General features: G+C 46.4%; 1 protein-coding gene across 1 annotated transcript in view; it reads right to left on the bottom strand.

Moving 5' to 3' along the window:
• Nucleotides 1-953: 953 nt before the first annotated feature.
• The window catches only part of LOC310789176 (NLR family CARD domain-containing protein 3-like), a gene marked incomplete at its 3' end in the record, with an annotated part of 64,215 nt that continues 41,424 nt past the window's right edge, over nt 954-23,744 (bottom strand). The window contains 4 exon segments of the mRNA XM_083650764.1: nt 954-1,151; nt 20,843-20,959; nt 21,272-21,318; nt 21,321-21,341. Coding sequence (XP_083506890.1) covers nt 954-1,151; nt 20,843-20,959; nt 21,272-21,318; nt 21,321-21,341 — 383 coding nt within the window.

Here is a 23,744-nt window from a genome sequence, read left to right on the forward strand (position 1 = left end):
CCTAGCATAAGAATGACAATCAAGGATGTACTTTTAAACAGCAAATTATTTTATTACAAAAGTTCAGCTTGACAATCCCAGTAGGCCCACATTGACCTCTTTCCATAGAACCTCTCAGTTATTGTTAACAGGGCAGGGGTTATGTTCACTGCACACCAGTAGGCTACACACTGTAGGATAAATCAGTTTGTTCACTGCACACACCCGTAGGCTACACACTGTAGGATAAATCAGTTTGTTCACTGCACACACCCGTAGGGTAAAGAACTCTGGCACTCTGGGTGAAACAAAGTTTACACACGTGATTCAATTCACTGCAACCATTTATAAGCACGGCACACTTTAAGCCTGCCCTGATGGGATTACCAGGTGAAGTGGCAATGGTGGGGAAGAAGCGGATTAAATAAGCAAACAAATAAAACAGAAAAAAAAGAAAACTAGTCCGCCCTGAGGGCAAAGCCCATTCTTCTTTGCCCGCTACCAGCACACTTGCCAGGGCGAACTAGACAGAGAATAAACCCCAAAATAACAAACAAAATATATCACGGCAAGAGCAGCGACTGGACCCGCTGATGCTCTGGTACGTCGATGGTAACTGTCCTATCGACTACCAGCCACCTTCAACCCAGCAGGGAAGCAGATGATCTCTTTGTTCCTGCTCTGTAGCCTTCCCTGCATGCCAGCATGGACTGAGGTGTGCACCTGCCTCAATCATCTGACCTGAATCAGCTGTGCTCTAGTGTTCCTCCTCCTACAGGTAACCCTATATGAAGTAATTCGGGCACCTCCCCTTTTCTCGTTGGCGCCACCCACCACACATGTATTTGATTTAGAGTGCAGTTTGCATGGGTATTTATTCAATCTGTGTGACATCACTTCAATTTGTGTATTTTATCGATTTTTAATGACAGCTTTTATTCTGAAAAGTCCTGACCGGAAGTCAGAAATTCCTGCTAGCAGGCGCGAACGAGAGCGACACCGACACCGGAGGTCACAGCAAGCGGGAACCAGCAGGCACGAGAGGCCGAGGGCAGCAGCCGACAGGCCAGGCACTTGTCGGAGTCGGACTCGGGGAGTGAGACTGGAGCTAACAGCGAGGAGGAGGCAGCAGCAAGCGGGGGGAAGTTGCATCGCGGCCCCGGCAGACGCACCTGGAGGAGGAGAGCGACCGGCGGGGCAACAACAGCGTGAGCGAGGCCGAGGAGGAGGAGGAGGAGGAGGGCAACAAGGCGGGTCTGGCAGGCGAAGGGGATCATGGAAGGCTAGACAAGCAGCAGGAGCAGCCGGGGGAGAGATCTTATCAACTCAAAAGAGTGAAGAATGAACTCAGGACGACTATGAATCAGAAACGACTGTCTGCGCTCTCCCTGATGGCTATTGACTCCCAACTAGTCATGGGAATAGACTTTGAGGATTTAATTAACAATTTCGCAATCACAAAGTCAAGAAAGAAGATCTTCTAAAGGTAAGGTTGATATTTATTGACAATAATGTAGCGTATCGCTAATACGCCAAGGAACGGAGAGTTGTAGTTGGTACAGGTTCTTTATTGACAGGCTCATTCAGCTCCTAGCAGCTAGCTCACACAGCTAGCTCCACACACAACAACCGGTCTCAGCTCGCTCCATAGCTAGACTGACATCCGGCCCACGGCCGCTGGTCCTATATACCCCCTTCCCCCTAGGAACACACCCACACACATTAGTTCCTAGGTGCAATCTAGACACTTCTATTGCACATCACATTACAGGTAATACCTGGATTACCTGGAACGCTACATACTCCCTGCCCAACAATAGTTCAACGCCCACGTTGACACCCACAACCCACACATATCCCCCTGTACCAAAACACAACACCCCACAACATTTTCCATTGCCACATCAATTTCCCCACCTAGTCTCTTATTTTTCAGCACACTTCTTAATTTTCGTTCCACCACCACCATTTGCATTTCTTTTCATTCCTTCCTCTTTTCCCATTCCAATAGCCCTTTTCTTTTTTTCACACATTTGCATTCGACTCAATACCCCGTTTACGTTTTCCCTCTTTTCTTTACACTCATTTTCAATTCAACCCACATATCATTTCAGTTCAACATTTGACCCCAACATTTACCTTATTTCTCTTTTCTTCTTTACACATTCATTTAAACCACAATTTCCATCCCCCCTTCTACAGCTTCTGTCCCACCTGAAGCACTTACAGTCGACACAGCTAAGGCAGTAGTCCTCTACGTCTCCCTTCATCTGTACCCAGTAGAAAACTCGACAAAGGCGGCTGAGTGTCTCTTCAGGCCCTCGATGCCCCTGACCCCTGCGGCCCCTGTGCGCCCCCCGTAGCGCCAATCCCCGCAGGCAGCTGGGCACCACCGCGACGCTGCCACTCTTCCCGCGCCCATCCAACCCCAGAATCCCCAACTCCCTCACCCTCAGGTCCGGAAACAACTCCCACAGTCTCTTCGTGGTACTTGAACACATGCACATCTCCTCCAGGCGAGGCCGGCATCCGGCCGCCACCCACCTGCGCACCGGTCCAACGCTAGCGTCCTCCGCCTGTCTGCGTATCCACTCCTCCAGATCGACATCCTCCATAGTCACGTTCTCATCCTCCAGGTCTTGCACTCGCTCGTCCTCCCGTCCCGCTCCCCCAGGGGGCGGCGTGTTGAGGGCAGCAGGGCAAACACCACCGGCGTCGATCTCCACCTCGGCTCTTTGCAGTGCAACCGTGGGGGGTGTGTAGCGGTTAGGCTGGGCCGGTTCCCCCGGCGGTAACCCCCCAGGCTCACCCGCAGGCTCGAGTGTCGCTTCCCCGACTGCCACAGCATTGCAGGTGATGTCTCCCGCTTCCCTCGGGCTGTTCACTGCTCCGCTACTCCGCTGCTCCTCTGCCTGTTGCTCCGGCTGCTCCCCCGGCTGTGTGTCTCTTCCAGCGTTCACACTCTTAGTGCAGTCTCTGGCTAAATGCTGAGGCGAACTGCACGTCCAACAAAGTCTCACCTGTCCGCCGCCTGCACGTCTCTCCTCTCCCGCTGTTCTCCAGTCCCCGACAGCTTCTTGACACTCTCTGGCTATGTGTCCCGATCCACCGCATGCCCAGCAGGCTCCCTGCTGTCCCCAGTACCTTTGCTCCGCATACCCGGACCGTCTCCCGGGACCGCCTCGGCACCACCTCGCCACGTGGCCCGGCTCTCCACAGGTCCAACACAGTCTTTGCGGCTCCTCCGTCCGCCTCTCTCCGTGCTGCGCGACCTCTCGTAGCAGCTCCATAAGCCCCTCTGCCCAGGCTGGCGTCGCCTCCAACAGCCGTCTGATCTCCTGCATCAAGCGGTCTTCCATGCCCGCCAGCACCGAGCTGATCCCCGTCGTCAGCTCCTCTTTTCTCCCGTTCGCCAATGGCCATTCTTCACCGTGCACCATCACACGTGGCGCCCGTAGCAGCTAGCACACGCAGCTAGCTTGCTACCGCTAGGTCGCTCGAGCCTTTGATCTCCAACTTTTCTCCGCCGTTCCTCGTCACTCTCTCCCCTCTCGACCGAATCAGAGGCGCTACCGCTTCACTTGCTGACACCAATGTAGCGTATCGCTAATACGCCAAGGAACGGAGAGTTGTAGTTGGTACAGGTTCTTTATTGACAGGCTCATTCAGCTCCTAGCAGCTAGCTCACACAGCTAGCTCCACACACAACAACCGGTCTCAGCTCGCTCCATAGCTAGACTGACATCCGGCCCACGGCCGCTGGTCCTATATACCCCCTTCCCCCTAGGAACACACCCACACACATTAGTTCCTAGGTGCAATCTAGACACTTCTATTGCACATCACATTACAGGTAATACCTGGATTACCTGGAACGCTACAATAAGTTCTTGGCATGGTTATTTATCATTATTTCTGAGCAGAAATGTGATGCTGGCTGCAGGCTGCTGTCATTCTTTGAAGTGGCTGCGCAGTTTGCAGGCTTGTGTTGGTCTGTGTTGTTGCATGCTGCATTCAGCACTATAGCTGGCAGGGCCGCGGGAAGGGGGGGCAGCACCCTCTGCTGTTTTGTATTGGAATCGCAGTCTTAATAAAAAAAAAATTACAATGTGTTTTATATGTTTTATACTGCGATATTTAAGGGTTATGAGCAAAGCAAAGAGGGTGGAGATGTTATTTTTGATGTTTGGTTTATAATAATAAGATAATAAAATATAATAATAAGCTCAGTGTTTGATTGATTGATTGAAAAGTTTATTTCTATAGGGACAGATACATAAACATAGAGCATTCACAGGAAACAGTCTTTGTTATATATCCTGACATTTATAGCCTAAGCTAGTTTGCAATGTTTGTCCCTAGATGTTATAAGGCAAATATAAAAACAGGGTACAGAATACAGACTATAGAATACAGCTGTTAGGTTACACAAAATATAAAACATAAAACAAATATACATCTGTTATGTTTCTGCCTGTGTTGCTGTCTGTTGTAGTGTAACACGACCTAAAGGGAGAGAAGGTGTGACATGAAAGTGAGTGAGAAAAGGAGAAAATACTATCAGAATCAGAATCAGAATCACTTTTATTGCCACAGTATGCAAGTTACATATGAGGAATTTGTCTTAGTGTCTGTATGCAGCGTAGCGGTCACATCAATATACAGAGATAAGAAGTAGGAAGATAACTAAAGACAATCACAACGTTGCAAGTGCAATCAAATCGAGTAAATATACAATATGTACATGAGTGGTGAAGTGTTCTGTGGATAATAAATATGAATTTACGTTGAATTTACATGAGATTTACAGACTGAGTTAAATAGACGTTAAATAGGCAGTGGATTTACATGAATTTACAGTCGGAGTTAAATAAGAGTTTACATTGAATGTACATGAAATGTACAGGCTAAGTTAAATAGGCATTCAATGTGCAGGGAATTTACATGAATTTACAGTCCCAGTTAAACAGGCATTAAATTAGATACGAGTTCCAGTTTTATGGGGGGGGGGGTTCAGTTGAGTTTAGGAGGAGGTAGTGAGTTTGTGTGTGTGTGTGTGTGTGTGTGTGTGTGTGTGTGTGTGTGTGTGGGGGGGGGGGGGTTGTTGGTGAGGTCCTTGGCGGAAGGGGTTTCCGGGCCTTGTTGGTGAGGCTGATGGCGGTTGGGAAGAAGCTGGTCTTGTGGCGGGTGGTTCTGGTCTGCCTGTCTGTCTGTCTGTCTGTCTGTCTGTCTGTCTGTCTGCCTGTCTGTCTGCCTGTCTGTCTGCCTGTCTGTCTGTCTGTCTGTCTTTCTATCTATCGATCGTTCACATGCTGTTGGGCAGTGAATGTGTGTGTGCCCTCAGTCTGGATTTGAGTGTGTGTTTGCTCATGTGTGGTGCTTCCATAGACAGCTGGTCAGGATCGCATCACACTTCACATGAGACATAGTGGTTTTGAACTGCTCGTGAGAACAATGAATGAACATGAGTCTGCGTGCTCTGGATTAAAACTAAAGCTTTGTTTTCACGGTCTACTCGTTTCTTTTGAGCACGCCATGTGAAATTACTTCTATCTTTGGCATTTCTCCGAGTCTCGGCTCTCCTCCGTCCGTGTGTCACTCTCTCACAGCAGCAGCAGCAGCAGCACAGCCTAGGCAAGCAACAGGCAGAATCGATTCGCTTGTTGATTGGCTGAGTAGCATCACGTCCGGAGTCCGGACTTTGAGGATCACTGATATACACTATAAGGAGGATTCAATCAATCAATGTTACCCCATTTAGTTGTAGTTGATGTTGTAGTTGTCATAGACTGTGTTACATACAGTAGTTGATTGCTCTATTGCTGACAAAAATGTGTTATTGTAAGTCGCTTTGGATAAAAGCGTCTGCCAAATGACGTAATGTAATGTAATGTAATGTAATGTAATGTAATCACGTGTGATGATTTACAGCACATGCATTGGTCTGTGAGCTTCCTGGCAGATAAACCAGTACCGTAAAGGCTAGAAAAGCCTGTGCCGGATAAAATAGAAACGCTCTGTGAAAATGTAACTATTCAATGATTTGTAGGTTAGAGGGCTCGGTCCAGATAGGACGGCGTCTGGGTCCGGATGTGGACCGGAGTCACACACACACAGCTACACACACACGCACACGCACACGCACACGCACACGCACACGCACACGCACACGCACACGCACACACACACACACACACACACACACACACACACACACACACACACACAGTCATCATCATACACAGAAGGATAACAAAAAGAAGAGGGAAAAGAGAAAGCACATGTTTTAAACACACAGAAAAGACTGTCTCCTGTTCAGGATGAGATGGCAGCTTTGGCACATTCATTGAGACAGTGTTTACCAGCTACAATTACACACAACTTGTTTATATCATCTAGATCCTAGTTCCTCATTGCGCGGCTCGCGAGACGCTGGCGGCTCTTGAAGCTTTAGTTGGCGGCTCTAAGAGCCCCCCCCCCTGCTCTCCCCAAAATTTCAATAAACCTTTATGGCATATTATTACAATACAACAACACTGGTGTTGACAGTAATAGAAGGTGCCAAATCATTCAAAACAATAAGCATTTTGCTTTTATATTAGGAGTATTGTGCCAGCGTGCAGCGCTGTTCCAAAACGTGTCAACGTGTGTCGTTGCCTGGGAAACGCACATCCCATAATACAACTGTTCGCATCGCATCCCATAATAGTATGATGATACTTGGGATGCCATTGCGAACATAGATGTGAACAGGTTAGCTAAAAGTTTAGCGTCACCAGCAAGGGCCGCCACCGTTGCGGTCGGGGTACGTTTCGAAATCCCTCCAGGCCTGAAAGATTTTCTAGGGGAAACTGGTATATGTGTGACGTGTGTGTGTGTGTGTGTGTGTGTGTGTGTGTGTGTGTGTGTGTGTGTGTGTGTGTGTGTGTAAAACAATAAAACACAAAAAAATGGTAGGCAGATGTGCTTGGTTGGGGTGGCTTTTGGTGTTTTGCGATTAAGGTGGCTCTCCTATTGACTGTGTCCTGCCAGTGCGGCTCTCATCAAAGAAATAGTGAGGATCACTGATCTAGATCATTAAAATGTTCAACGTAGTTTGAGAGCTAAACAGTTCTGAACGAATGTCCACATAAAGTTCACAATGAATAAGTGCATGGACTTCTGATTCAATAGAACCATTGTTACAAAGAGTACAGAAACGACTATCAGCTGGTATTTGTATATCTACCAGTTTCTATGGCTAAAGGAGCTACTCCACATCTAAATTTGGCTAAAGCGCTTCTGTACTGTCTAGATAGGATCTTTTGTACATATGGCTGGGTTTCAATAACATTCTTGAATTGACAATATGTGCTCAACTTGTTGCCCTCTGGTCTATTAACACGTTGAGTGCCATAGACGAGATATCTCGGCTTACATAATCCAAGCGTTGAGTGCCATAGACGAGATATCTCGGCTTACATAAACATTTTTTTTTTTTGACGGTGGGACATCGATCAACCCCTTTTACGCCTCCTATAGCAGAATTGGAGGAAGAGAATGTGTATAATCTATTTTACCGACCAGCTAAGTGGGGACAGTGCCCTCCCGACAGAGAGGAATCCGAGCAAAAAACAGCAGCCTCAGGCGGGTGCTTCCTCCATTCACAAGGAAATGGCTTGCCGATTTTACAGTCATCAGTCACCAGACTCGCCGCTTTCGGCCCGCGCCAGCAGCAGCACACGGGGGATTGCAAATTTGCATAATATATTATAGGTAAAACACACTTTGAAACGCCCGCAGAAAGGCCAGAATCGCACGCATTCCGAAAACCCAGAAACGAACGAGCCTCATTCTCATACACTCGCTGCCAGGGTCGGCAGGGAGGGAGGCTGCTCATACTCGCTGCCTGCCAGGGAGCGAGGCTGCAGCGAGCACTCGCTTCTGACAAACGCAGGCTGAAAGCCACTAGACACGCCCACGGAGGGAGGAGTTGAAGGAGAGGGCGTTCGGAACATTGTTTGGATGTCTGATCTCTCACTGATGCCAAAAAGAAATGGTTAAAGTGACTGTTCTGCCTGTTTGATTGAATTTCACAAAACTGCGATTATCTCAACTTTCACTCTCAGACAGCTGAAACCATGCTGTACTCAACGGCTAATATCTACATAACTACTAACTCTGCAAACTAACTCTTTTAGACAGAGAAAGCACACATTCTATTAGTACTTTTGTGAACTTCGTGTTCACAAACTCGAAGCAGAAAAGAATCCTCGGCTCTTCTAAAATGAGCCAGAATCCTCAAAAAACGGCCTGGCACAAGCTACCCACAGCATTGAAAAAAGGGCTGGCACTCAATGTGTTAATCTGCTGGGCCCACTTTTGTTCCTCTGTCTCTGACAGTGCGGTGTCTAAATTCTTCAAATCATTTGTAGAATATATCAAATCTGTACAGGACGCATGTCATCTGAGGCTGTGCGCACTAGATGTTTAAGGTTACGCATGATAATGAGGGAGGAGGGAATGACATTCAGCAGCTTGTCCTTCATACTTTTAATGCACCAAAAAAAAAAAAAAAAAAAAGCTTGTTAACACGTTCACTGCCAATGACGTATTAATCCGTCAAAAAAAATCCAACGGTTCACTGCCACTGACGTATTAACACATTGACTGCCAGCCTTTTTTCAATGCTGTAGGAAGGTTCTGCCAGTTTTTTTTTTGAGGATTCTAGGCTCATTTTACAAGAGCCGAGGATTCTTTTCTGTTAGGACTTCGTGAACACCAATCATCTAAAAATAACTAATAGAATGTGTGCTTTCTCTGTCTAAAAGAGTTAGTTTGTAGAGTTAGTAGTTATGTAAGCATTAGCAGTTGAATACAGCATGGTTTCAGCGTCAGAAAAAATATTCAGAGATAAACGGCTTTTTGTGAAATTCGATAGAACAGTCACTTTAACCATTCATTTTTGGCATCAGTAAGACCTAAACAATAGTTTTGAACAGTAATTTCCTCCATAACAGCAGGAAACTCCCCTCTGCTTCCAACTCCTCCCTCCGTGGGCGTTCTTCTTGGCTGCAGCGCCATGTCACAAGCACTTTCCTACCTGTGCAAATGCACTTTCTCATACTCTCGACCTCTCAAATAAATTTCTGAATAGAAATTAAATTACTCTAAATTAGAGCGAAAAAGAAACAAAAAAGAATGGGTTGAAAATCCTATTCTAAAAGCCTTTTATGGCTGTTTCCAATTTGGTGCTATTTTGCAAGGCAAAATGGCCTGCTGCACCACAAGCTTGTCACCAGTCTCACTGCTTTGCTGCTGCTGTGCGGCTGTGAGCCTGTCTGCGCGGCCGCTCTTTGAGGAAGTCTGGTTGGACTCGCTCGCTTCTTGGAGTTTTGGTTGAGAGCTCTGATGGAGCTTTTGCGATTCTGGTCATATTTATGCTGCGTGCCTCAAAGTGTGCTCCATCCGCAATCCACCATGCAAGTTTGCAATCCCGCACCGCCAGCAATCAGCGCGAAAACGAAAGCGCCTCCGCCAATCCATTTTCATGAGAATGGCTTCGTCACACTGCTTTTTGCTTGCCTTCCTCCTTCCTTGTCGCCACTTAGTGGGTCGGTGGAATGGGTTGTACACGTTGTACACGTCCAATACTTATATAAGAGATGTAAAAGGGTTAGATGCACATCCCACCGTCAAAAAAAAAAAATCGACTCTGAAAACGTGTTAACACGTCGTTGGCAGTCAACAGCTGGATTCTGAAAACGTGTTAACACGTCGTTGGCAGTGAACGTGTTAACACATTGACTGCCAGTCGTTTTTTTTTGCTGTAGGTAGCTTCTGCCAAGCCGTTTTTTGAGGATTATGGCTCATTTTACAAGAGCCGAGGATTCGTTTCAGCTTGGAGTTTGTGAACATACAATATCTCAAAAGTACTAATAGAATGTGTACTTTCTCTGTCTAAAAGAGTTAGTTTGTAGAGTTAGTAGTTATGTAAGCATTAGCAGTTGAATACAGCATGGTTTTAGCGTCAGAAAGAATATTCAGAGATAAACGGCTTTTTGTGAAATTGGATGGAACAGTCACTTTAACCATTCATTTTTGGCTCTCTCTCTCTCTCTCTCCCTCCCCCTCTCGCTCTCTCTCTCTCTCTCCCTCCCTCTCGCTCTCCCTCCCTCTCTCTCTCTCTCTCTCTCTCTCTCTCTCTCTCTCCCTCCCTCTCGAGTTGCTTCAACTCCTCCCTCCGTGGGCGGACAAGCTTGTCACCAGTCAGTGCTTTGCTGCTCTCCTGTGCCTGCATGTCTGCACGGCCGCTGTTTGAGGAAGTCGGGATGGACTCGCTCGTTTGGAGTTTTGGTTGAGAGAAGCTTTTGCGATTCTGGTCATATTTATGCTGCGTGTTTCAAAGTGTGTTCCTCCACCTGTAATCTATCACCCGATCATAGTAGATCGGCTGAATCTATTATGTAAATTTGCAATCCCGCATCGCCAGCAATCAGCGCGAAAAGGAGAATGGCTGGGCTGAGAATGGCGTGACAAGTTAAAAAAATGCTTTCCTTTCTCTAGCCAGGAGAGCACTGTTGCCACTTAGTGGGTCGGTGGAATGGGTTGTAAACGTTCGGTGGCTCCAATAATTATATAAGAGATGTAAAAGGGTTAGATGCACAACCCACCGTCAAAAAAAAAAAATCGATGCCAAAAACGTGTAAACACGTTGTTGGCAGGGAACAGCTGGATTCTGAAAACGTGTTCATACGTTGTTGGCAGTGAATGTGTTAATACGTCAAAAAAAATCGATTTTTTTTTTTTGGCGGTGGGACGTTGATCTAACCCTTTTACGTCTCCTATACCAGAATTGGAGGTATTGAATGTGTATAATCTATTTTACCGACCCACTGAGTGGCGACATGTCTCTCCACAGTAGGAGAGGCGAGCCAAAACTAGAGGGAAAAGCGCGAGGAAGCCGTTCTCATACAGTAAAATGGATGGCGAAAACGCTTTCACTTTCGCGCTGATGCACAGCGGTGGCAACGGTGGGGGGTTCCAAGAATAGATTGGATGCACACTTTGAAACACGCACCATAAATAAGCCCAGAATCGCAAGAGCTTCATCAGAGCTCTCAACCGGACCGCCAAGAAACCAGCGAAACCCATCCAGCAAACCCCATGCAGACTGCCAGGCAGCAGCAGCAAAGCAGCAACTCGTTTGTCACAGACCCGCCGCAGAGCCAAGGAGAGCAGAGGAGAACGCCCACGGAGGGAGGAGTTGGAAGCAGAGGGGTGTTTCCTGCTGTTATGGAGGAAATTACTGTTCAAAACTATTGTTTGGATGTCTGACGCCAAAAATGAATGGTTAAAGTGACTGTTCTATCGAATTTCACAAAAAGCCGTTTATCTCTGAATAATTTTTCTGACGCTGAAACCATGCTGTATTCAACTGCTAATGCTTACATAACTACTAACTCTACAAACTAACTCTTTTAGACAGAGAAAGCACACATTCTATTAGTTGTTTTGAGATATTGTGTGTTCACAAAATCTTAGCAGAAAAGAATCCTCGGGTCTTGAAAGATGAGCCAGAATCCTCAAAAAAACCCTCTGGCAGAACCTACCTACAGTAAAAAAAAAACCGCTGGCAGTGAATGTGTTAACAAGTCTCAAGTCTTTGAGAACAAGTCAAGTCTCAAGTCTCTGTGTGTGTGACCTAAGTATAAGTCTCAAGTCCAAGTCCCTGGTTTGGCATTCAGTCCTCATAGAGGCCTTTGCACATTTCTGATGGAAAAGTGATATTATTATTATTTTTGTTAGTATTTTATTTTTTCCAATTTAAATTTTTACAAAATACAAACAAAACAAACGAACAAGCTCAGACACAGGAAAGGAAAGAAAAGAAGAAAACAAAACAAAAAAACATATCGACAATAATGTGGTGACAGCGTCTATATAGGGTGCTTATGTGCTTGTAAGGAATGTTGTGTGTGGGGTCCCATTCACCTGGGCAAGTTACCCACCACCTCCAACCTCGTCCAGGTAGGCCAGAAACGGGTCCCACTCACCTGGGCAAGTTACCCACCACCTCCAACCTCGTCCAGGTAGGCCAGAAACGGGTCCCAAATAGTTAGAAACGTATAAAGTGAGTTGTTTCTCAGGGATCTGAACCTCTCCATCCTTATGACCGAGATCATGTCCATCAACCACAGTTGGAAAGGAGGTGGAGAGGGGGACTTCCACTCTTTCAGGATAAGTGTTTTGGCAACAGTTGTCCCCAGTGTCAGAGACTGTTGCACAGCTGTGGGGAAGCCCAGAGAGTTCTCCGAGCAGCCGAAGATGGCGAGTTCTGCCTCCGGCTGAAGGGTTATTTATGTAGGCCTTTAGAGTACCAGTCAAATATTTTGGCCCAGAATCCCGTCAGTGAAGGGCAGAACCAGAAGGCATGAGACACAGTGCCCTCTGACACCTGACACCTGTCACACAGTGGTGAGACAGAGGGGAAGAACTTGTGCAACTTATGCTTAGAATAGTGAAGGCGATGAACGACTTTAAATTGAATGAGCTGGTGTCTACTATTACCTGAGCATAGTTGTACCACAGACAAAGTCTTTTCCCATATCATGTCAGATAGATCAATACAAAGTTCCACCTGCCATGCTTCTTTCAAATAGTGATATTATTGAACATGATGGGCTCTATCGTTGCAGCGGCGCAGTTTCTAGGCCGAGCGCCAGCCGCAGCGCAAAGCAGTGGGCGTGGAAAGGCGCACTTGATATCTTGGTATCGGCGCTAAACTCAGCCTCAACCATTATAACCACGCCTTTTAAGCGTAAAATTATGCATTGTCCGCTCATTGGAGAATTGCAGGGAAGAGACACACGCTTGCCTTTTAAGCTCCAATTCCTGGACAAATCCGGTAAAACCAGACAAAGCCAAGGGCTCCGCCGCCCCCCCCTCCCTTCATCCGGTCTGTCTATCTCCATATATAGGCTATTATTCCATATTATTATGCTTCTCAAAGCAATCTAACTGCAGTTAAAATACTGCAAGCATGTAAATACCGTAAAATACCAATTATTAGCCCGGCGTTAATTGACAAAATATGTAGCCAGACCCCGCGTCAATATGGGACCTGCGGCAGTTTGGGACCTGCTTTAATTATTTTTGTACAAAAATATTGCTCAGCAAAGATTGTAAATAGTATGAAATTGTTTATTTAAACCATTTATTTTAATGAGTTGGCTACAGTCAGCACCCCACACGATTGCTTGTCTATGGGGAGAGCCGCGCCTCCCTCTCAGCGCAGCAGAGCACATTGCATGCCAGTTCTGGCCTGTACATGAAATCAAATAAAATTTGAGCTGAACTGTGACCTACCGGTATTTACCACTAAACTTTCTCCGCTGAAGGTGAGAGAACATGATCATCATGTGAGCAGATTATTTGTTGCATGCGCTGCCTCCTCCGCTGTTCATCACTCACGGAGCACCCTCTTCAGTAGCGCACATGTGAAAGAGCGGTGAAATACCAATTAGAAGCGGACTTCTATGCCCGCTGGCAGGGAAATATACCATAGGCACATTTCTCAAAATAATTATTACACCAGAGATGTCGGTTTTAGTGTATAAAAATCTTCAGGAAATGCCTACACAATTTTCAGAATCATCAGATGTTGAGGGAAAACGAATTTTGATCAGCAAGTTTCGTGCATGTGTTTTTTTTCCTCGTTGTTCCCGTTTCCTCGTTGTTCGTATTCTTCATCCGATTTTTCTTCTTCGTTGTGTTTGGGAGATGCATTCAACAGGATGTCGCAAAGGTAAAAAGAAAACATTGAAAAAACTAACCGGGCGTCAAATTGGGACCTGCTTTTATGTACAAAATATGTATCCAGACCCCGCTTATATATGGGACCCGCGGCAATTTGGAAGTCGGCTTCTAATTGGTATTTTACGGTACATGCCTATAATGTCAATTATCTGAATGAAATAATAATACATATTAATTAGGAATATTAGTAATATTAGTAGCCTAGCTAATTTCGGGGGGGGGGGGGGGTAATAAAACGTAGAGCTATATTACACATAAATGGGGATTATTATGATAGCCTAAACTAAATTTATGAAACTGCATTACAGCTTCACCCAAAGCCTGAGAAGGGTTGCAATCTTATATTCTATTGTATTCTAAAGTATTTTTTTCTATATATTGTATTCTCCATTCACTTTCCTGTCCCCGGTGCACAGAATCCTGCTTTAGGCCTGCTTTTCAAAAGCGCAAAGCGCTAAAAGTAGGCCAGGTCGGAAGATGGCTGGAAGATACGAGTACGCCGGTATTTAGCGCCGACACGCCCACTTTGGCGCATTCAGGGACTCCGCCACGCCCATTCGGCCTAAAGCGCATTTGGCAGCCTAAAGCCTATTGCTATTTTCCCGAAACAGGCGCAAGGCACGTTTTTTTGCGTTTAAGGCCCGTTTTAGCGCCGATGGCCTGTGGGAGAATAGGGACCGATGTGTTTAAATGTGTCTGGGATGTGACTTGCATTCAGATTTGAGACAGTATCCGTTTCTGTGTAACCATATGGAACGTGGCTCATGTCTATAGTGTCAAGGTGTTTTAGAGGTCGTCTACATTGTGTCTTCAATGTGTGGGATGTGTGTTGAGGCTCTACTTTAAACAACATCTCTGCTATTTATTGTCATAGTCATTTGCACTGTTTATGTGTCGGTATAGAGACACTGTGGAACGCGTCATCATTCAGAAACCACACCCAACACGGGGGAGAACACAAGCGACCAACTATCGTGCCAACTTCTAGCAAAACAAACCAAGCAAATTTCAAGTCTGGGTCACCCTGGGCCATCACACTGTGTTAATCCGGCCCTGTTCATCAGGGGAAAAGTGAATGGGCTTTTAGAATGGGGATTTCACTTATATGGATAAAACAAGGTCTGTGGTTATCAAAAGTTTATGGGAACGTCAATTTGGGTTCAGCAGGATGATCTGCACAAACTTGAATAACTTTGATGACTTTTGGAAAATAAATGTTTTTTTTTTAGAAAACACATCAGACAGTTAGGCTCGTAGTTTCCTGTAGGGCTGCACGATATATTGTTTACACATCGTCATGGCGATGTGCGCATGTGCAATAGTCACATCGCAGGACGTGTGATGTTAAAAGCAAATGAACTCGTCATTTTGCTTGATAAACTCTCACTTTAGGGGAGGAGCCTACTGAGTGAAATGCAGTCTCTCTCAAAGGAGAGAGACACCCCACTACTGTACTCACTCATTTAGTGCTTAGCTTCAACACAACAAAATGGACAGAGAGCTCAATTGAATTATTTGTGCTTATGTTGCGTTGCTGACAGTAGCCCGTCTGATGTAAACGATGTGATTGCGGAGGCGGACGTGTCCACAGTCTGCAGCGCACTAGCTTACAGCAGGCTGGCTGCTGTAACTCAACATGTCTGTGGAGTGGAGATATTTACTCTTGAAACACCAAAAAGCAAGACAGCAACATAATATAATGACACGAAGGCTAAAGTGATTATTACTGAGAAGTTGTCCGTGTATCACTGCAGCTCTCTCTCCCCCTCAGGCTCTGATGATGCATCATTCAGATGACAGCAGTTACGGTAGAGTTAATCATACATAGCGACTCATTTACACAAAACATTTCAGTCAAAATAAAAAGACAAGAGACATATCTGGGCAATTAAATGTATATTTATTACTTTTCACGAATGAATTGTTTGTCACCAGTGATGCTGCATGTCAATCGTCGTCTCTCTGTACTGCGGTGCGCTCCAAAACCGGAACTCCAGAGATGCGGAGTGCACCACTTGGTAGTTTCTGGAGGGGGTTTCCGGGGGGTCAGACCAAGTGTGTAAAGTGGCAGGGGTGTTTCATTGTTGATTTATTGAAACGTTAGAAGAACGAAAGAAGTTGAAAGCAATTATTATAATCAATGAATGAAATCTAATGTTTTTCTGCAAATAGCATCATTGGGAGGTAGATTCTGGCACTCAATATTAGGGGTGGGCAATATATCAATTGTATATCAATATTGTGATATGAGACTATATGGTCTTAGATGTTGGATATGGTAACATGGTGATACAACATACATGTTGTCTTTCCCTGGCTTTAAAAGCTGCATTACACTATGTGAAGTGTAGGCTAGTGACATTTTAAAGTAGAATGTCATAACTCACTCACTTTTTCATGTAGGCTATGTAAGTTATGGAAATCTATTGGTCAAAATGTGTATGAACTCTGATAGATGACACTCTGAGGCCTACCAGTGGGCCACAGCCCAGTGGTTGAGAAACATTAAAATACCTAATTTCCCCTCCAAAATCAGATGGACTCCTCTACAAATTCACCCCAATCATTCTAGAAGTATTATTTTCTTTAAAAAGGAGCTATTCTGGTAATCTGGTGAAAATCTCTATTTTTTCATATCGCAATATATATCGCAGGGGCGGGAAATATCGCAATGTCAGTTTTTTCCAATATCGTGCAGCCCTACTTTCCTGACACATGCTCAATACAAATGAAACAGCAACTGCCATGCACAGGTTGAGGTTATGATGTCAGAGTTTTCAAAAAGCTCCAGCTGTCCACACCAATACAGCAAAACAGAGCAGAAGACCAAAACAGAATTTGGGGAATTTTTGTGTGTTATCCCATTTTCCCAGAGTCAGAAACTAATAAATGCCTTCAGACAGACACACCTGTTTTATGCTATTTGCTATTTGCTGTAGTCTGAAATATGTCAAACAGCAATATGATATCAGGCCATATTGGCTCAATTGTTGTGTGTCTATGGGATCAAATAATATCATCATGATCTCATAGACATCCAGGAATTGAGCGAGGAGGGGGGGGCACCTTTTCCCAAGCTTTGTCTGGGGGGAGGCCCACAGTGGAACATGTCTTCCATGTGAGGAGATATATCAGAAGTCAGTTTGGCTGTATTGGTGTGGACAGGTGGAGCAGAGCTTTTTGAAGACGCTGACATCATCACTTCAACTTGCTCATGGAAATGTCTGTTTAGTTTATATTGAGCAGGTGACAGGAAGCTTATTATTGTCATCAGTAGCCTGGTAGCTTTCACTATGTGTTGTGTGGCCTTTTCTACATTAAAACACACAGGCACTGAATAGCTGGTTGGCTCCAACTCACTTTCAGAAACTTCTCGTCACTTCAGAAATCAAAAGCATTTCTTCAGCAAACTCAGAAAATGTGATGAATATTGTTCTAAATTAACATCAGAAAGAAAGAAAACAAAAAACTCACTTGTGCCATAAAAAGTGTTGTTGAAAAACTCGTATTGAACCACAGCTTCAGCTTCCTGACATTTAGTGAGAGACACGCCCACATCAGCTCATCGCCCGACGGGGTGAGTGTGGAATCTGGACGCTGGCTTTGATAGTAAATGATGCTGTTTGAAATGCTCTTCATGTTGTCATGTGGATGGAGGTGTGGAGGCCATGTTTCTTTATGAATGGAGGAGAATCTATCTGTGTCCATGTGGACGTAGCAGAACTCTACACTCAAACTGTTATCAGTGACTCATCTCTTCTCTTCACCTCCTCTTTTCCCTCCATCTCTTCCCCCTCTATCTCTCTCTCCCTCTTCCCTCTTCTCTCTCTCCCTCTCCTCTCTCTCCCTCTTCTCTCTCTTTTCTCTCTCTCTCCTCTCTCTCCCTCTCCTCTCTCTCCCTCTTCTCTCTCTCCCTCTTCTCTCTCTGTCACTCTTCTCTCCCTCTTCCCTCTCCTCTCTCTCCCTCTCTCCATTTTCTCTCTCTCCCTCTCCTCTCTCTCCCTCCTCTATCTCCTCCTCTCCTCTTTCTCCCTCTCCCTCTTCCCTCTCCTCTCTCTCCCTCTTCTCTCTCTCCTCTTCCCTCTCCTCTCTCTCCCTCTTCTCTCTCTCTCTTTTCTCTCTCTCCTCTCTCCCTCTCCTCTCTCTCCCTCTCCTCTCTCTTCCTCTTCTCTCTCTCCCTCTCCTCTCTCTCCCTCTTCTCTCTCTCCCTCTTCTCTCCTCCCCTCCTATATCTCCCTCTTCTCTCTCTGTCCCTCTTCTCTCCCTCTTCCCTCTCCTCTCTCTCACTCTTCTCTCTCTTTTGTCTTTCTCCTCTCTCCCTCTCCTCTCTCTCCCTCTCCTCTCTCTCCCTCTTCTATCTCTCCCTCTCCTCTCTCTCCCTCTTCTCCTCCCCTCCTCTCTCTCCCTCTTCTCTCTCTGTCCCTCTTCTCTCCCTCTTCCCTCTCCTCTCTCTCCCTCTATCCATTTTCTCTCTCCTCCTCTTCTCTCTCTCCCTCTCCTCTCTCTCCCTCTTATCTCCTCCCCTCCTCTCTCTCCCTCTTCTCTCTCTGTCCCTCTTCTCTCCCTCTTCCCTCTCCTCTCTCTCCATCTATCCATCTTCTCTCTCCTCCTCTCCTCTCCTCTTTCTCCCTCTTCTCTCTCTCTGCCTCTCCCTCTTCCCTCTCCTCTCCCTCCCTCTCTTCTCTCTCCTCTCTCTCCTTCTTCTCTCTCCTCTCCTCTCCCCTCTCTCTCCCTCTTCTCTCTCCCTCTTCTCTCTCTCCCTCTTCTCTCTTCTCTCTCTCCCTCTCCTCTCTCTCCCTCTTCCCTCTCCTCTCTCTCCCTCTTCTCTCTCCTCTCTCTCCCTCTTCCCTCTCCTCTCTCTCCCCCTCTTCTCTCTCCTCTCTCTCCCTCTTCTCTCTCCTCTCTCTCCCCCTCCCCTCTCTCCCTCTTCTCTCTCCCTCTTCTCTCTCTCTCCTCTCTCTCCCTCTTCCCTCTCCTCTCTCTCCCTCTCCCTCTTCTCTCTCTCCCTCTTCCCTCTCCTCTCCCTCCCTCCCTCTCTCCCTCTTCTCTCTCTCCCTCTCCTCTCTCTCCCTCTTCTCTCTCCTCTCTCTCCCTCTTCTCTCTCTCCCTCTTCTCTCTCCCTCCCCTCTCCTCTCTCTCCCTCTTCTCTCTCCTCTCTCTCCCTCTTCTCTCTCCCTCTCCTCTCCTCTCTCTCCTCTCTCTCCCTCTTCTCTCTCTCCGTCTTCTCTCTCCCTCTCCTCTCCCTCCCTCTCCTCTCCCTGCTCCTCTCCCTCCTCTCTCTCACTCTCCTCTCTCTCCCTCTTCTCTCTCTCTCCTCTCCCTCCTCTCCCTCTTCTCTCTCTCCCTCTTCCCTCTCCTCTCCCTCCCTCCCTCTCTCCCTCTTCTCTCTCTCCTCTCCCTCCCTCTCTTCTCTCTCCCTCTCCTCTCCTCTCTCTCCCTCTTCTCTCTCCTCTCTCTCCTCTCTCTCCCTCCTCATCTCCCTCTTCTCTCTCTCCCTCTTCTCTCTCTCCCTCCTTCCTCTCCTCTCCCTCCCTCCCTCTTCTCTCTCTCCCTCTCCTCTCCTCTCTCTCCCTCTCCTCTCTCTCCCTCTTGTCTCTCCTCTCTCTCCCTCTTCTCTCTCTCCCTCCTTCCTCTCCTATCTCTCCCTCTTCCCTCCTCCTCTCCTCTCTCTCCCTCTTCTCTCTCCCTCTCCTCCTCTCCCTCTCCTCTCTCTCCCTCTTCTCTCTCCTCTCCTCTCTCTCCTCGTTTTTTCCACTTCGTCGCCCGACGGCTGTGAGTGTGGAATCTGGACGCTGCCTTTGATAGTAATGATGATCGTGTTTGAAATGCTCTTCATGTTGTCAACCTCCTCTCCCTCTTCTCTCTCTCCCTCCTTCTCTCTCACTCTCTTCTCTCTCCCTTTTCTCTCTCTTTCCCTTTTCTCTCTCATCTCTCTCTCTCCTCTCCCTCCTCTCCCTCTCTCCCTCTTCTCTCTCTCCTCTCTCTCCCTCTCCTCTCTCTCTCTTCTCTCCCCCTCTCCTCTCTCTCTCTCCCTCTTCTCTCTCCTCTCTCTCACTCTCTCCCTCCTCTCTCTGCCTCTCTCCCTCTCCTCTCCCTCCTCCTCTTCTCTCTCTCCCTCTCCTCTCCTCTCTCTCCCTCATCTCTCTCTCCCTCTTCCCTCTCCTCTCTCTCCCTCTTCCCTCTCCTCCTCTTCTCTCCCCTCTGTCTTCTCTCTCTCCCTCTTCTCTCTCCTCTCTCTCCCTCTTCCTCTTCCTCTCTCTCCCTCGTTTTTTCCACTCGTCGCCCGACGGGGTGAGTGTGGAATCTGGACGCTGCCTTGATAGTAAATTATCGTTGTTTGAAATGCTCTTCATGTTGTCATACTCTCTCCCTCTTCTCTCTCTCTCTCTACTCTCCTCCCTCTCTCCCTCTCGCTCCCTCTCTTCTCTCTCTCTCCCCTACTCTCTCTCTCACTCTCCATTTTCTCTCTCCCTCTTCTCTCCTCTCTCTCCCTCTTTCCAAAGCAAAATCTACTCACCTTCTCTTCCATTTTAAAAGTCATGTCTGTCCTCAGTGTGTGTGTGTGTGTGTGTGTGTGTGTGTGTGTGTGCTCTATTGTGCGCACACACATGCACACACACACACACACACCACACGTGTGCACGTGCATGCACGCACACACACATGCACACACAGTGAGTGTTAGGTGTGATAGTAGGCTATTCATTTTGTTTACTAATACCACATATTGGGACCGGGACACACACACACACACACACACACACACACAACACACACACACACACACACACACAACACACACAGGGTGAACAATGTCAACACATTTATTACAAAACAGGTTTGTAAACAGATAAAAACCGTGTTTATTTAACATGTAACTCTGGGAAACGGTTCTAGAAAACATCAAAATGTTCAGCTTGAACGATGAGATGAATCAAATACCAAATATAACAAAGATCAAAGAAAGATATTTGAACCTGTACAGAGTGAAGCATCATGTCAGCAGCTGTGTTTGGTCACAGTGTGTTTCTCTCTCACTCTATCTGACACAGAGACACTGAGTTACCATCAGACCAGCCAAATTAAACCCAGGGTACAGAGGTTCAGTGAAGCTAGAGTTGAACGTGTGGAGATGAATCAGTTTGTAGGAAACGTTGTAGAAGGACAGAGAGCCAGCAGGCCAGTCAAGATACACTGCGACTCTGTTAGAGACAGAGGAGGGGAGAGGTATGTCTGTGTTATTGTGCCAGGCAGTGTAACTGTTATCAGTGCACCTCAGACTCCAGGACTTTTCATTCATTCCAAGCACACAGTCATCACACCGCTAATATCCTGCTGATTTCTCTGTAAGTCACTCCTATATGAACCACTCCTTTCCCTCTCCACCTCCCAGTAACAGCGACCAGTCAGACCATCTCTACACAGCAGCTGAGGCTCAGAGTCAAATCTCTCTGGTGTGATCAGGATATGGCTGCTCCTCTCTCCCCCTCGTCACCTTTCTGTTGTCTTCAGACAGGAGGAGCTCTCTGTGTGCTGTGTTTGGTCCAGTGTGAGTTCACAGGCATCTGATGAGACAACAAGACTCAATACAACAGCAGCTTCTCTCTAACACACCTGTTGTGTTGATCATTATTCTATTAACACATTCACTGCCAGCCGTTTTTTTTTTACTGTAGGTAGTTCTGCCAGAGGGTTTTTTTGAGGATTCTGGCTCATCTTTCAAGACCCGAGGATTCTTTTCTGCTAAGATTTTGTGAACACACAATATCTCAAAAGAACTAATAGAATGTGTGCTTTCTCTGTCTACTGCATTAGCAGTTGAATACAGCATGGTTTCAGCGTCTGAAAAATTATTCAGAGATAAACGGCTTTTTGTGAAATTCGATAGAACAGTCACTTTAACCATTCATTTTTGGCATCAGTAAGACGTCAGACATCTAAACAATAGTTTTGAACAGTAATTTCCTCCATAACAGCAGGAAACCCCCCTCTGCTTCCAACTCCTCCCTCCGTGGGCGTTCTTCTTGGCTGCAGCGGCCGTGTCACAAGCTCGCTGCTGCTTGCTGCTGCTGCTGCTGTGCCTGTCTGCGCGGCCGCTCTTTGAGGAAGTCTGGATGGACTCGCTCGCTTCTTGGAGTTTTGGTTGAGAGCTTTGATGAAGCTTTTTGCGATTCTGGTCATAATTTATGCTGCGTGTTTCAAAGTGTGTTCCACCCGTAATCTATTATGCAAATTTGCAATCCCGCACTGCCAGCAATCAGCGCGAAAACGAAAGCGTTTTCGCCAATCCATTTTCATGAGAATGGCTTCGAGGAAGCCATTCTCATGAAAATGCTTGCCTTCCTCTAGTCAGGAGAGCACTGTCGCCACTTAGTGGGTCGGTGGAATGGGTTGTAAACGTTCGGTGGTTCAATAATTATATAAGAGATGTAAAAGGGTTAGATGCACATCCCACGGTCAAAAAAAAAAATCATTTTTTTGACGGAGTAATACGTCATTGGCAGTGAACCGTTGGATTTTTTTGACGGAGTAATACGTCGTTGGCAGTGAACGTGTTAATAACTTCACTCTTTATGATTCAACCAGTTTCATTTTTTTGGCTAATTTTATTTTATATTCATTTATTGATTTAAATCAAATAAAAGGGAAACCAACCTCAAAAGGTAATAAATGTGTTGGCGTCCACGTAGTGCAGTGTAGAATCCCTGCCTACCAACATGGGTGTTCCAGGTTCGAGCCCTGGTGTAACTTTACAGGCACATTTGGCCGTGTCTGCGGGTGGGGATTAAGATTAAGATTAAGGCAGTTTTGTATCTATTCTTTTTTATTGAGATAGAGACAGAAGAGGAGCTGTGTGTGTGTGTGTGTGTGTGTGTGTGTGTGTGTGTTTGTCTGTGTGTGTGTCTGCTCTGTATGTGTGCGCGTGTGTGCATGTCTGTGTGTGTGTATGTGCGCATGCGCGTGCATGTGTGTCTGTGTGTGTGCGTGTGCGAGTGTTGTGCATGTCTGTGTGTGTATATGTGCGCGTGCATGTGGTGTCTGTGGAGTGTGTGCGAGTGTGTGCGTGTGTGTCTGCTCTGTATGTGTGCGCGTGTGTGCATGTCTGTGTGTGTGTATGTGCGCATGCGCGAAGCGCATGTATGTGTGTGTTGTGTGCTAGGGGTGGGAATCACGGAGTACTCACGATACGATACGGTCACGATACTTGGCCCTCGATAACGATATTATCACGATACAGCGATTCTACGATAATCGATATATTCAGGGTACAAATTTAACCTACGATACATCACGATATCTGTGTAACTGAAGAGAATAAATAGCCCTAAAAGGCAAGAAGCAGCTATTATTGTATTTACTAGCAGAATTGACATGACTCACTCAGAGTTTACTCACTCACTCATACCATTTTCGATACCACGGAGGAAAAATTACACATTAAGAGTCTTTTTTTTTGGTTATTATTAAACAAGAGAAACAATGGCATATATTCACAATATATTTTGAAATTGTCTTAAGTAGTTAGTGGGGGGTGGGGATGTTCCAGCTTTCATGTTTCATGGAGGCTACAATTCCCTCCAAAGCCTCCCTCAAGCTGAGCTGCTGCCCCCAGTATGCTCAGAGTGTAGCCCAAGACAGCCCAAACAGCAGCTCTGCATGTCCACGATTCACTTCTAAATATCACAGTGTCTGCTATTTGTTACTGCCATCAGTGTGCCTCTTAGCCTAAACTTTACCAACCCCAATGAATCCATTCCAAATGAATCATCATTAGGCTCCTGGACGCTCTGCTATCCCCACTGATTCGCTACTGTACAGACTGGTTGCTGTCTGTGTCAAATCATCGAGTAGCAAAGCAGGATAACTTCGACAATTCTGCACCACAAGAAGTTAAATCGATAAGAACTGACGACTGAGTTGTTCCCCTCTCAGTGGTTCCACTGCAACATCAAGGCGGGAGCGCTGTT

Source organism: Poromitra crassiceps (assembly GCF_964638095.1).
Source record: "Poromitra crassiceps genome assembly, chromosome: 14".
In the NCBI taxonomy this organism is placed as follows: Eukaryota; Metazoa; Chordata; class Actinopteri; order Beryciformes; family Melamphaidae; genus Poromitra; species Poromitra crassiceps.